At 39.9% G+C, this 15,763-nt stretch overlaps 1 protein-coding gene across 3 annotated transcripts in view; it reads right to left on the reverse strand.

Annotated features, from left to right (window-relative positions):
• The window catches only part of LOC126458048 (Golgi-specific brefeldin A-resistance guanine nucleotide exchange factor 1), a 317,427-nt gene that overhangs the window by 139,362 nt on the left and 162,302 nt on the right, over nucleotides 1-15,763 (reverse strand). For all 3 annotated transcript variants that reach the window (XM_050094843.1, XM_050094842.1, XM_050094841.1), the window contains exons 22-23: nucleotides 13,700-13,859; nucleotides 7,816-8,038 (exon numbers count right to left, since the gene is read on the reverse strand). In XM_050094843.1, the coding sequence (XP_049950800.1) occupies nucleotides 7,816-8,038; nucleotides 13,700-13,859 (383 nt within the window). The remainder of the gene's footprint in view (nucleotides 1-7,815; nucleotides 8,039-13,699; nucleotides 13,860-15,763) is intronic.

Raw genomic sequence — 15,763 nt, forward strand, 5'->3', positions numbered from 1 at the left:
CACATATTACTACATTAGAATAAGACTGATTAACTGACAGAAACTTAAAATTGACAAACTGCAGAAAGCATTTTATATGCTCATTCAATGGAGTAGTTCCAATCTAGTTTAGTGTGATACTCAGTTCAGTGAGGTATGTTAACAGGTCAGCAAAACATGAAGAATAATTTGTATTCTAGCAGCAATTGAGAAATGCTGCTGACTGAGGATACCATACAACATAGTATGGTTTGAGCCAGCAGACAGGACTAGGAGGACTAGGCAGGTCATACACAAAAACATGGCAAAGAAATTTATATAGATATGGTAACTACTACAGGATACATCAAACACCAAAATCTCAGTGCCTCTATTGGTAGGTAAATCCTACACCACTAAAGGCAGAACACCACTTAAAAGTATGGAGTTGTTCACTAACTAATGTGTTCTTTGTACAGTTTAGTATACAGAAATGACAACCCCCAAAGAAGCCAAATACATGAATGGATACAGAAGTAGTATCTGCCATTGGGACACCCAGTACCATGTTGCTGATTATGCTCCACAATAAGAAACATGGGGCCTACTATATTACATGGGCCATTTGTAGTCTCCCACATGTTACTACTTTCCACGAACTGTGAAGATGGTACTTTGCTCTCCAACATTTCCCTGCATCCTACCACCCTCCTGGACTTAAACCTAGCAATGCCAATGTGTTTTCTGTAATGTGGACTACTAAGGCGGGTGTGGGTGTGGGCTAATTTATGCCCACCACAAAAAATTTAAAAAAGATTTCATTAACTGTTGTTAACTTTTATTAACAACATACTTTTTAAGTAGGTAATGATGAGTAACTAGGCTCCAGAACCAGAAAATATCACTTAGCGTAATCTTGTCAATACCAACGGATTTTCTGTAATGTGTACAACAATTGGGGGGGGGGGTTACTTTATGACCACTATAATATTTTTAAAATACAATTTTTGTTAACTGTCACTGATTTTTATTCACAACATAGTTTTTACGGATATGTAGATCTGTAAGAAGAGTCCTGAACCTGAAAATATGAATATGACGTTTGATGCATAACACTCTTATACATATGGATTGTATTTTTGCTTATAATGTTTGGTTACCTACAACCTAGTGTCCCTTGTTTCCTGAAGATGGCCTATTAACCCAAAAACTTGTTTGAAATAAATAAAAATCAGCAGATCCAAGATTAACAGTGCTGACACAGCACACTTACCCATCCTATACAGTAGGTTGTACAGAGTTTGGGGGAGAGCATAAGGGAACAATTGACAGGAATGGGGGAAAGAAATACAGTAGAAGAAGAATGGGTAACTTTGAGGAATGAAATAGAGAAGGCAGCAGAGGATCAAGTAGGTAAAAAGACAAGGGCTTGTAGACATCCTTGGGTAACAGAAGAAATATTAAATTTAATTGATGAAAGGAGAAAATATAAAAATGAAGCAGTCAAAAAGGAATACAAACGTCTCAAAAATGAGATCGACAGGAAGTGCAAAATGGCTAAGCAGGGATGGCTAGAGGACAAATGGAAGGATGTAGAGGCTTATCTCATGAGGGGTAAGATAGATACTGCTTACAGGAAAATTAGAGAGACCTTTGGAGAAAAGAAAACCACTTGCATAAATATCAAGAGCTCAGATGGAAACCCAGTTCTAAGCAAAGAAGGAAAAGCAGAAAGGTGGAAGGAGTATATAGAGGGTCTATACAGGGGTGATGTTCTTGAGGGCAATATTATGGAAATGGAAGAGGAGGTAGATGAAGATGAAATGGGAGATGTGATACTACTTGAGGAGTTTGACAGAACACTGAAAGACCTGAGTCGAAACAAGGCCCCTGGAGTAGACAACATTCCATTAGAACTACTGATAGCGTTGGGAGTGCCAGTCCTGACAAAACTCTACCATCTGGTGAGCAAGATGTACGAGACTGGCGAAATTCCCTCAGACTTCAAGAAGAATATAATAATTCCAATCCCAAAGAAAGCAGGTGTTGACAGATGTGAAAATTACCGAACTATCAGTTTAATAAGTCACAGCTGCAAAATACTTACGTGAATTCTTTACAGACGAATGGAAAAACTGGTAGAAGCTGACCTCGGGGAAGATCAGTTTGGATTCCGTAGAAATGTTGAAACACGTGAGGCAATACTGACCCTATGACTTATCTTAGAAGAAAGATTAAGTAAAGGCAAACCTACGTTTCTAGCATTTGTAGACTTAGAGAAAGCTTTTGACAATGCTGACTGGAATACCCTCTTTCAAATTCTGAAGGTGGCAGGGGTAAAATACAGGGAGGGAAAGGCTATTTACAATTTGTACAAAAAGCATATGGCAGTTATAAGAGTCGAGGGACATGAAAGGGAAGCAGTGGTTGGGAAGGGAGTGAGACAGGGTTGTAGCCTCTCCCCGATGCTATTTAATCTGTATATTGAGCAAGCAGTAAAGGAAACAAAAGAAAAGTTCGGAGTAGGTATTACAATCCATGGAGAAGAAATAAAAAATTCGAGGTTTGCCGATGACATTGTAATTCTGTCAGAGACAGCAAAGGACCTGGAAAAGGAGTTGAACGGAATGGACAGTGTCTTGAAAGGAGGATATAAGATGAACATCAACAAAAGCAAAACGAGGATAATGGAACGCAGGCGAATTAAGTCAGGTGATGCTGAGCGAATTAGATTAGGAAATGAGACACAAAGTAGTAAAGGAGTTTTGCTATTTGGGGAGCAAAATAACTGATGATGGTCGAAGTAGAGAGGATATAAAATGTAGACTGGCAATGGCAAGGAAAGTGTTTCTGAAGAAGAGAAATTTGTTAACATCGAGTATAAATTTAAGTGTCAGGAAGTCGTTTCTGAAAGTATTTGTATGGAGTGTAGCCATGTATGGAAGTGAAACATGAATGATAAATAGTTTAGACAAGAAGAGAATAGAAGCTTTTGAAATGTGGTGCTACAGAAGAATGCTGAAGATTAGATGGGTAGATCACATAACTAATCAGGAGGTATTGAATAGAATTGGGGAGAAGAGGAGTTTGTGGCACAACTTGACTAGAAGAAGGGATCCGTTGGTAGGACATGTTCGGGATCACCAATTTAGTACTGGAGGGCAGCGTGGAGGGTAAAAATCGTAGAGGGAGACCAAGAGATGAATACACTAAGCAGATTCAGAAGGATGTAGGCTGCAATAGGTACTGGGAGATGAGGAAGTTTGCACAGGATAGAGTAGCATGGAGAGCTGCATCAAACCAGTCTCAGGACTGAAGACCACAACCACAACAACAACAACAACAACAACAACAACAACATACAGTAGGTTAATTAAGCAAAAACTGAAGGCAACACAATGTACTTAGTTCAAACACAATGCCAAAAATTAAATACTACAGCAAAACACATGTATCAAATCAAGAAGTACTCATCTGCAGCAAAAAAAGAAATTAAAAAGTGATACACAAGTGAATCTCACATATTCTACACTCCTGTGAGTTTGGTGTTTATGACAACTAAATATGTGAACAATTGTGTAACATTATGCAGGACATGTATGTACACCAAAAACACTAAATAAATAACCTATGCAGTTGTAGAGCAGCTGTAACTATAAAATCTGAACAAAACTTTTCAGAATAAGTAGTAAATCTATATGAAACAGTTTTTTCCATGAAGAAAATGGGAGTCCCAGTAATAGGTTTCAAGTATGCCCCTCACACTGAACATTCCGAGAAACAGATGTACTGAAAGTTGATATAGAACACAGTGTAAACAAAGACACTGCAACCAAACACATAGTAAAACATGATGCAGTATACAAAAATAGCTTAAGTTAGACACTCTTACATCACAATCTAAGGACCAGAACACACTGAAAACCAAATGAAGATAATTACTAACAATAACATTCTCACAAAAGCAGATTAAGTAGTACAGTAATTGGATTCTCAAGGACAGAAGTGATTATCTTGAGGAAGTGAAACAACTCCTCACACCTATTTCTTACAATATCCTGACCAGAAGATCCCACAAAAAGTTTTAATGGGGAAATTAAAACTTAACCAAGAACTGTGAAAGCGTAATACCTGAATACGAAGATAAGTATTTGATCAACATGAACCAAGTAGCTCCTAAACTTTGTGGGTTTCCTAAACTACATATGGAAGGTCCACCTTTTCAACCTTTTGTGCCAACTTACACCCCACCAAATTTAAATCTAAGTTTGTGACTGTAAATTCAGTGGACCCTTGTTAACAAAATGAAAGACCTTCCTATGCCACACAGTGCAAAACTACAATCTTTTGATAACCGGTTATTTACAAACATACCAATCAAAGAAGGCCTTGATATTTTGACAGAACAACTATACGGAGCAGGTGTCAACCTTGTACAACATAAGACATACACAGACAGCTACCATGGCTTGGCCATGGGGGTTTCCCCCTCAGCCCCCTTTTAGCATAATAAATCTTCATGGACCATTTATTTTAAAAAAAATTAAAAAAAAAAAAACAGTTCCTACACAATTAACCACTCACTGGCAGTATTAAATATTAGTACAGATATGTAGATGGTGTGTTGTGTCTGTGGATTGGTATCAAGAGATAAGTGAACACATACCTGGAACACAAACTCTCAACACAAAAACAAACAGTTTGCCACGGAGATTGATTAAACATCCATTAACTCCTTAGACCTCAACACAGGCCTCACTACACACACAGTTTCAGAATTTACAGAAATCCATCACAACATACAGGGAAATATCCTCATGTTCACAAAATCCAGTATCATACAAACATGCTACCTTCCATTCCATGGTGCATTGTGTTACAAACATACGAATGTCAAAAGGGAATTTTCAGACAGAATTAAACACCGTTAAATGCATGGCATCAAACAATGGCTATATCTCCGAATTAACTGACAACATTCTGCATATAAAACAAAGCAGCAAAATGTTGTCCTATGTGCACGGCCTCTCTGCAGCAACGGTCATACCTAAAACCAACCATATTTAGGAAAGCTATCTGACAAACTAGCCAAAACACTCAAAACCTACAAACCTCATTTTATGCAAGATGTACTGCAGCTTATATCCTATTCAACAGCAAGGACGAAACAGATTTGTTAAGTAACGTTCATGTTTATAAAATCACTTGCAATCACTGCAGCAAACTGTAAATTGGTCAGACAGGAAGCACCATAACTAGGCTGACTTAACATGAATGCAGATGGAGATTACGTAAGTCAGACTCCACATTTGCCGAACATGGGCTGAAGGAGACACACAGATACGAAGTCCACACAGAAGTACTACATACAGCCAGCAAAGGAAGGAAACTGAGGCTGCTAGAAGCAGTTGAGATAAACCAAAATTTTGCTAAAAATCCTGAGCTGGTTCTAAATGATCATTTACAGATGAGCTTTTAAGTTTCACATGATGCAATCAACCAGTCACATACCTATAGACTGCCACAATAACACACACTGCTACACAGAATTAAAATAAAGAATTTCCTATTCCTTATCTCTCTCACAAACTACAACAATATAAATTGTAATACTATAATAATGTGTATTTTAACCATGTGCTGTGTTTAATCCTGCCCACTGCATAAAACGTAATATGCGGTGAAAAGCATGCTTGTTGCCCAACATAAGTTACTTGTGCTGGTACACAGTTCTCAATCAATGTAATGAACTCACAAACTATGGCACCATAACCATATAACCTGTAATCCTGTAAGACAGTGTATTTTAATTATTGTGTCAATATTGTTTATTGTGTAAAGTTTAATTTACAATGTTAAAAATTTGTTGCACAAAGAAAACAAAGAGTGGTCAGTTTAACAGTTTCTCAGCCAATTTCAAGGCCTCGCACACTTTAGCATTTTAACCATTTAACCTATTATACTGTGTAGTTTAATTATCTGTTGTTTTTAATACTGTCCATTGGGTAAAGTGTAATTTCAACATTATGAAACAAGTTTGATGCACAGCTATGTTGGCAAGTGGATTGTATCTTTGCTTATAATGTTTGGTTTCCTAAGAACTAGTGTCCCTTCCAGATGCTAGTAAGTTGTTTACTGAAGATGGTCCATTAAGCTTGAAACTAGTTGAAATAAACAAAAAATCAGTACAACAAAGACAGTGTACTTGTTATTCAACTTTAATATGACATTTTCTGTGAAAAGTTATATTCACTACACAAATTATTGGGTCAAATTTTACTGAGAAATTTAAAATAAATATAGGATCATTAAAAATAAACAATTTTTCAAAATTTTAAAACAAAGTGCATGACTAAATTGCAATAGGGTATTTTCTAAAGAGGGGCGTAAAGTACACGACCCCCATCCCCCATCATCACCCACTGGTGATGCAAGGGTTAACCTTCATTTACCCACAACTTCTTTAAAATAAAGGGTTATTCTAAATGATGGATCCATTTTCAAAAATTCATATGTATTCAAGTACAAATCCAAAATGAACAAGCTTTATAACAGAGAAAAGAGGAAGTTTCAATCTTTTTGGCAGGTGGTGACAGTTTCAGAATGGGCCGGTACAGTTCGCGCGGCAATAGGGCCGTCATTCCATTTCACTGTCAGTCATGAGTGAGATGGCAACTGTGGAACACAAGGTTTCTGCATTCTTGAGTTTGCAAAAAGTGAGTCGCAAATTGCAGTGCAGCAGGCATTTTGTACCAAAGTCAGTATTCAACCACCAACTCGCAAAAGCATTAGTCATTGGTTTAAGCAATTTAAACAGACTGTGAGTGCGTGCAAAGGAAAAAGCACAGGCCGACCGCATGTGTCAGAGGATGTTGTCAGACAGATTCAAGAAAGTTTTGTGCTCAGTCCCAGTAAGTCTCCCAATAGATCCAATCGAGAACTTTGAAAACCCCAAGCAACTGCATGGAAAGTTCGGAGATGGCACTTGCTGCAAAAGCCCTACCGACTACAACTTGTGCAGGCTCTCAACCCCAATGACAAAGAGAAGTGTGTCACATTTTGTGGTTATGTGCTAACGAAGATGGAGGATGACATTTCTACAGCATGTAATTTTTAGCCGTGAAGTGACATTCCACCTTAGTAGAAAAGTCAGACAGACACAATGTTGGCATATAGGGTTTCGAAAATCCATATACACCATTCCAACGCGAAAGAGACTACCAAAGAGCAACATGTTCTGTGCCATATCCCGTACAAAGGTTTATGGATCATTTTTCTTTGCAGAAAGAACTGTAATGGGAATCATGTACCCAGACATGTTGAAACAATGGATGTTCCCTCAAGTTATGGAAGATTCCCAGGACTTAATTTTCCAACAGGACGGAACTCTGCCTCATTGGCACCGTGATGTATGAGGCATTTTGAGCATTTTCCAACAGGATGGACCTCCACCCTATTGGCACTGTGATCTACGAGGCTTTTTGAGTGGCTCCCTTCCTCAGCGCTGGATCAGTCGCAATTCTGGCCACAGAGATCTCCTGATCTCACACCCTGCAACTATTTCTTATGGAGTTATGCAAAGTAAGCTGTTTCCGTCCCAGCTCTACCAACCAGTTGAACGATCTGTGGAACCAGATCACTGCTGCCGTGCACTCAATAACAGCAGATATGGTTTTGCGTGCGTGGGACGAGTTTGGCTACCGCGTCGATGTTTGCCGTGCAGCCAACGGTGGCCACATTGAACATTTATCACATTTCTAATTATTAAATAATTATTAAAAACTAATTAATTAAGAATTATTAAATTTATTAAATTGATAAACATTATGAAAAAACTTTATTAAGAGCAGTACAAACCTTGTTCATCCGGAAGGCCATTGTTGTCACCTACCACTCTTGGTGGATGTGCTCCTGCACCCACACATTCAAGCAGGGTAAAAATAATAGTCCAGTCAGTTTCTGAATGAATATTAGCAGCACTTGTCTTTAAAAGCTCATATAATCCATAAGCTATCTGACGAGAAACACGGAGAAGTGGTAAAGGTTTCAGCAAGAGCAACATTCTTAAAGAGTGAAGAACCTGAAAAATGTATCACGCAGAACAATTAAATCTATCAGAAGAATATGTTTAATGAAACTAAATTACAAAAAAATTCAGAGTTAAAAATACGATAATCCAAATAAAAACCTAAAAATGACAACAGTAACTAATCTTTCTCAAATTAAATTAACTTAAATCAAATGTACAGAATTGATAGCGATCAAATAAATGTAATGCGCTGGCATGAAATAACAGTGAAACCTGCTCAAAAATGATAAATCTGCACTGTAATGAATGGAAATTTGTACTAAAGTGATATTCAAACTCAGACCACCACCTGGCAGTAAGACGGATATATGGCTCGAACGTACACAGTAGGCTGAAAGATATGATATTAAAAAACAGCACTCATCATTTTCACATCTTCATTTGGTATCCTCTACTCTTTTCCATGCAAATAGTTCATACATCTTTCATCAACCCCATTCTAATGTTGCGCTCTGGCGCTTTAACGTCTCTCTCCCTTAGAGAACCTGTCAGTCTGTAAAACCTCATTTGGCCTAATCAAAACTGAGAGGTTCCTTTATTTTATGATCTTCTTTCCCCAACTTTCTTAAAGGAAAATTAGCTTTCATCCATCACAATTCATACAAAATGTCTTTAGCTCTTGCAATTTCCTCATCTGTTTGCACACATTGCTTCAGTAACCATCTCTTTCTTTCTTAACCACTCTTACATTACACTCTGTTCTGCAGAATGGCTATATGGTGCATGCTATGGTTATTTTGCTACAAAAGCCTACCTCTGTGTTTCATCTGTTATACTACTACTAATAATAATAATAATAACTCATCCACAATGGAAAAAATTCATAAAAGTTTATTGCTGTTAGTTGTACCCTATAACATGTTGTTTAAAATGATATGAAACTAGAAACATTTTAATGTTTCTTTCATTTCAATCTTTTACTTATCTTTAATCTTGTGGTCTCACAATATCTCTTTACAAACAACAACCAAATCATAGCTAATACTTTTTAAGGTTGAACTACAGAACTGAGTACTGAATGTGTTCTGTTCTGAATAATATATATATATATATATATATATATATATATATATATATATATATATATATAATGGAAGGAAACATTCCACGTGGGAAAAATTATATATAAAAACAAAGATGAGGTGACTTACCGAACAAAAGCGCTGGCAGGTCGATAGACACACAAACAAACACAAACATACACACAAAATTCAAGCTTTCACAACAAACTGTTGCCTCATCAGGAAAGAGGGAAGGAGAGGGGAAGACGAAAGGAAGTGGGTTTTAAGGGAGAGGGTAAGGAGTCATTCCAATCCCGGGAGCGGAAAGACTTACCTTAGGGGGAAAAAAGGACAGGTATACACACGCACATATCCATCCACACATACAGACACAAGCAGACATATTTAAAGACAAAGAGTTTGGGCAGAGATGTCAGTCGAGGCAGAAGTGTAGAGGCAAAGAAGTTGTTGAAAGACAGGTGAGGTATGAGTGGCGGCAACTTGAAATTAGCGGAGATTGAGGCCTGGCGGATGACGAGAAGAGAGGATATACTGAAGGGCAAGTTCCCATCTCCGGAGTTCGGATAGGTTGGTGTTGGTGGGAAGTATCCAGATAACCCGGACGGTGTAACACTGTGCCAAGATGTGCTGGCTGTGCACCAAGGCATGTTTAGCCACAGGGTGATCCTCATTACCAACAAACACTGTCTGCCTGTGTCCATTCATGCGAATGGACAGTTTGTTGCTGGTCATTCCCACATAGGAGGATGCCTACAGGCCAACCGCAAATTAGAACAGCATGCCACCCTCCACCTCAAAAAACTATCCAATCTCCTGGTTTCCCACCTCCGGAAAGGCAACTCACTCACCCTTCACAACCTTTCCAGCAAACCTCAACCTCCTCTCATTGCACACAAATCCAGTCTCTCCCATCTACTCAATCTCCCACTTCCAGCTCCACTCCCTCCAAAAACTCAAAATTCCGATCAACACAATCTGGAACCACAATTCAGTAGTTAACCTTTCCTCCAAACCTCTCATCCAATCCGAAACCTCTGTCCTATCCAAAGGCCTCACCTTCAGCCCCACTCCCAGATTCAACCAAACAGCCCTCGTCAAAGATATACTGTCCTACACTCGTACTCTCTGCTGGAAGTATCACCTTGCCACGAAGAAAAATGATCCTAATCCTACTCCTAATGATCCGACTCCTCAAGACACCATCCAAATTGAACCCTGCCTGGAACAGTTCCGTCCTCCGTCACAGCGGGACCCACCTCCTCTTCCTCAAAATCACCCTCTCCAAACCTTCCAGGAATTTCTGACTTCCAGCCTTGCATCTCAATCCTTCTTAAAAAACCTTAATCCTACACCCAACATCACCACTGCTGAAGCCCAGGCTATCCGTGATCTGAAGGCTGACCGATCCATCGTCATTCTTCCGGCGGACAAGGGTTCCACGACCGTGGTACTTGATCGTCGGGAGTATGTGGCTGAGGGACTGCGTCAGCTTTCAGACAACACCACATACAAAGTTTGCCAAGGTAACCCCATTCCCGATGTCCAGGCGGAGCTTCAAGGAATCCTCAGAACCTTAGGCCCCCTGCAAAACGTTTCACCTGACTCCATCAACCTCCTGACCCCACCGACACCCCGCACTCCTACCTTCTACCTTCTTCCTAAAATCCACAAACCCAATCATCCTGGCCGCCCCATTGTAGCTGGTTACCAAGCCCCCACAGAACGTATCTCTGCCTACGTAGATCAACACCTTCAACCCATTACATGCAGTCTCCCATCCTTCATCAAGGACACCAACCACTTCCTTGAACGCCTGGAATCCTTACCCAATCTGTTACCCCCGGAAACCATCCTTGTAACCATTGATGCCACGTCCTTATACACAAATATTCCGCACGTCCAGGGCCTCGCTGCGATGGAGCATTTCCTTTCACGCCGATCACCTGCCACCCTACCTAAAACCTCTTTCCTCATCACCTTAGCCAGCTTCATCCTGACCCACAACTTCTTCACTTTTGAGGGCCAGACATACCAACAATTAAAGGGAACAGCCATGGGCACCAGGATGGCCCCCTCGTACGCCAACCTATTCATGGGTCGCTTAGAGGAAGCCTTCTTGGTTACCCAAGTCTGCCAACCTAAAGTTTGGTACAGATTTATTGATGACATCTTCATGATCTGGACTCACAGTGAAGAAGAACTCCAGAATTTCCTCTTCAACCTCAACTCCTTTGGTTCCATCAGTTTCACCTGGTCCTACTCCAAATCCCATGCCACTTTCCTTGACGTTGACCTCCACCTGTCCAATGGCCAACTTCACACGTCCGTCCACATCAAACCCACCAACAAGCAACAGTACCTCCATTATGACAGCTGCCACCCATTCCACATCAAACGGTCCCTTCCCTACAGCCTAGGTCTTCGTGGCAAACGAATCTGCTCCAGTCCGGAATCCCTGAATCATTACACCAACAACCTGAAAACAGCTTTTGCATCCCGCAACTACCCTCCCGACCTGGTACAGAAGCAAATAACCAGAGCCACTTCCTCATCCCCTCAAACACAGAATCCCCCACAGAAGAACCACAAAAGTGCCCCACTTGTGACAGGATACTTTCCGGGACTGGACCAGACTCTGAATGTGGCTCTCCAGCAGGGATACGACTTCCTCAAATCCTGCCCTGAAATGAGATCCATCCTTCATGAAATCCTCCCCACTCCGCCAAGAGTGTCTTTCCGCCGTCCACCTAACCTTCGTAACCTGTTAGTTCATCCCTATGAAATCCTCAAACCACCTTCCCTACCCTCTGGCTCCTATCCTTGTAACCGCCCCCCGATGCAAAACCTGTCCCATGCACCCTCCCACCACCACCTACTCCAGTCCTGTAACCCGGAAGGTGTACACGATCAGAGGCAGAGCCACGTGTGAAAGCACCCATGTGATTTACCAACTGACCTGCCTACACTGTGATGCATTCTATGTGGGAATGACCAGCAACAAACTGTCCATTCGCATGAATGGACACAGGCAGACAGTGTTTGTTGGTAATGAGGATCACCCTGTGGCTAAACATGCCTTGGTGCACAGCCAGCACATCTTGGCACAGTGTTACACCGTCCGGGTTATCTGGATACTTCCCACCAACACCAACCTATCCGAACTCCGGAGATGGGAACTTGCCCTTCAGTACATCCTCTCTTCTCGTCATCCGCCAGGCCTCAATCTCCGCTAATTTCAAGTTGCCGCCACTCATACCTCACCTGTCTTTCAACAACTTCTTTGCCTCTACACTTCTGCCTCGACTGACATCTCTGCCCAAACTCTTTGTCTTTAAATATGTCTGCTTGTGTCTGTATGTGTGGATGGATATGTGCGTGTGTGCGAGTGTATACCTGTCCTTTTTTCCCCCTAAGGTAAGTCTTTCCGCTCCCGGGATTGGAATGACTCCTTACCCTCTCCCTTAAAACCCACTTCCTTTCGTCTTCCCCTCTCCTTCCCTCTTTCCTGATGAGGCAACAGTTTGTTGCGAAAGCTTGAATTTTGTGTGTATGTTTGTGTTTGTTTGTGTGTCTATCAACCTGCCAGCGCTTTTGTTCGGTAAGTCACCTCATCTTTGTTTTTATATATACATATATATATAAGATGAGGTGACCTACCGAACGAAAGCACTGGCAGGTCAATAGACACACAAACAAACATAAACATACACACAAAATTCAAGCTTTCACAACAAACTGTTGCCTCATCAGGAAAGAGGGAAGGAGAGGGAAAGACGAAAGGAAGTGGGTTTTAAGGGAGAGGGTAAGGAGTCATTCCAATCCCGGGAGCGGAAAGACTTACCTTAGGGGGAAAAAATGACAGGTATACACTCGCGCGCGCACACACACACACATATCCATCCACACATACAGACACAAGCAGACATATATATATATATATATATATATATATATATATATATATATATATATATATAGTGATAATTTCATTGTCACAGTGGAGCAGCACCTCTACACTGCCCATGGTCATTCTTTTTCACAAAAATCTCACTGAAAAACATAGTAACTTTAGAAATTCATAACTCAAACTAATCAATTTCAACAAAGTGAGAATACACTATGCACTTCTAAAATGTGTAATAGTGTTTGGTCAAGCCAAAATGCCATGGAAAGAGTTATTTCCCTCACTCATTCTTTTCACTTCTATTCTTAATTTACTGACCAGAAGAACAGTTCACTAAGCATTTATGAAGTACACAAAGTTATAGTGTTGCAATTCATTAACAAACATAATATTTCACAAAGAGCTCTTATACAGATAATTATGCTATCATATCTGTTAGAGACTGCTGTAGCCTAACCCTTTGACCTAACACAGATGTCAAGCATAGATGGTGTTAGATACATCATATACGACAAATACGCTGTGCATGCTTTACATGGTTCTCTAGCTAAGAATAATCTAGTACTGATTGTGTAAGCGATGTTCTTATTGGAACTAAGATTGGAAACAAAATTTCTGCACACACATTTACGATATTCCAATGTCGATCTGGTACAAATAAACCTACAACATTATAGAATTTGAAGAGGTACAAATGAACAGGCATAAATAGGTATTTCATCTCACCATAGGGCTCATGTCTTCTCTTCGCATAAGTCGAATGGCCAATCGCAGCAAACCAACAACAGACCTCTCCATCAAGAAACAATGATCACAAGCTGAGGCACTCATTACTAGACTATACATATGGTCTCTTACGACCTGCCATATTGAACTCACACGATCCCTGTAAAATAATCAAAAAGGACCTAATGACAAATTTGAAATGAGAGTGGACAGGGAGGAAATGGAAGGAGCAGATTTGGTTACTTTGCAGCCAAAAATTAATGTATGTGCAAGAAGTTCATTAAAATTAAAATAATGAAACATCAATTTCATACATGAAATCTGCTTTAACGGTGACAAGAAAATGACAAGCAAGAAAAGCAAATCATTCCATTAAGTCTGCGGATTTCAAAAATTACCTTCAGGATAACATACATTTTAGAGGAAACTTCAAGGCTACTGAGAAATGACACTATACATTATCCTATAATTTCATTTACTAGTATTTTGCTATTCCCTTTTTCTTTCTTTTCAAATGGACAGTCTGTGCATCATTTCTGCTTGATCATGAATTGTTACACTTGTGTTAGATATATGCCACAAAACCTTTAAAAAATGTTTCAGCAGCTGACACCATAAAATGGCATTAAAGAGAGAAAGAGAGAGATTGCTAAGCCACAATGCAATAATGTTAATCACGAAAGGCATGTGTGTATTGTCACAGCCATAGCCCTGTTTACACCAACTTTTTGAACTTGAACTCAGTAATTTGGTGTTTTCATGTATGATGAATAACAAAAGTTGCCTAACTGGAGGCTTAATTTGATTTAGTTTCGATTTCCAAGCAGTTCTTTTATATTCAGTATCTTGAGCAGCTTATTCACAGCCATCTTTTTATCACTTTCTTCTCTTCCAACTATCCCTTTTTCTACTCTCTGAAAAGGCATTTATATTCTCAGGCAACAACCTTTCACTGTATTTACATATCTTCTCTTACAGTTTTACCTGCTTCTTTAGTAAGCAGACTTCTGTTCCGGATGTTTTAATATAAATTTGCTTAAGTATTCAGCTATAATCTTACAATGGAAAATCCAAGATGGAATAATGACCATATTATGAAAAGGATAGAATGCTACTCACCATGTAGCAGAGATGTTGCATCACAGAGAGACACAACAAAAAGATCGTCGAACAAGTAATCTTTTGGCCCAAAAAGTCATTCATCTGAATTAAGACAACATACACATGCACATTCATGCAAACTAAAATCACAAACTGCACGAGTGGCATTTGCGTAACAGTGTGTGTGTTTCGTCTCATTTAGAGGAAGATCTTTTTGAGCTGAAAGCTTACTCTTTTGATTATCTTTTTGTTGTGCCTATCTCCAATATATGGTGAGTAGCAATCTATCCTTTTCATAACACTGTCAGCTATAATCTAACCTTGAATATCAGCAGATAAGGTAAATGGTCGTAGCATCTAGATGGGTAAATAGTATCAGAAGCTGCATGTTTCCAAATTAAACTAGAGAATCAGAAAGTGACTGGCATATACAACATATTTTTTGAGACTGGCTCAATAGTTTCTTGTTGTGGGATCATGTCAAAGTTAAATTTGATTAAATATTTGTAGAAGCAGCTCAGAATATCTGAGCGTCACCTCACCCCTTACACATCTAGCTACATCTTCACGCATAACCACTTCACCTTTGCAGGGAAGACATAAAAAACAATTTGCAGCAAGGCCATAGGCACCAGTGTCGCATCCTCCCATCCCACTATGCCAACCTGGTCGCATCCTCCCATCCCACTATGCCAACCTGTTTACAGTCTATCTGAAGGAAAACTTCAAAGCCACCTGAAAACCTCAAACGGCTTGTCAGGTTCTGGTTCACTGATGACATCTTCATGATCTAGACCCAGGGCCAACACATCCCATTCACATTCCCCCACAGCGTCAATATCTTCACCCAGTCCTCCCCAATCCAATAAGCCATCTCCCCGGACTTATAACTCCGCATCTCTAACGGCTTCATACCTCTCACCATATCAAGCCCAAACCCTGCAGTAGTTGCAGGAATTACAT

Source organism: Schistocerca serialis, chromosome 2, assembly GCF_023864345.2.
Source record: "Schistocerca serialis cubense isolate TAMUIC-IGC-003099 chromosome 2, iqSchSeri2.2, whole genome shotgun sequence".
NCBI classification, from domain to species: domain Eukaryota; kingdom Metazoa; phylum Arthropoda; class Insecta; order Orthoptera; family Acrididae; genus Schistocerca; species Schistocerca serialis.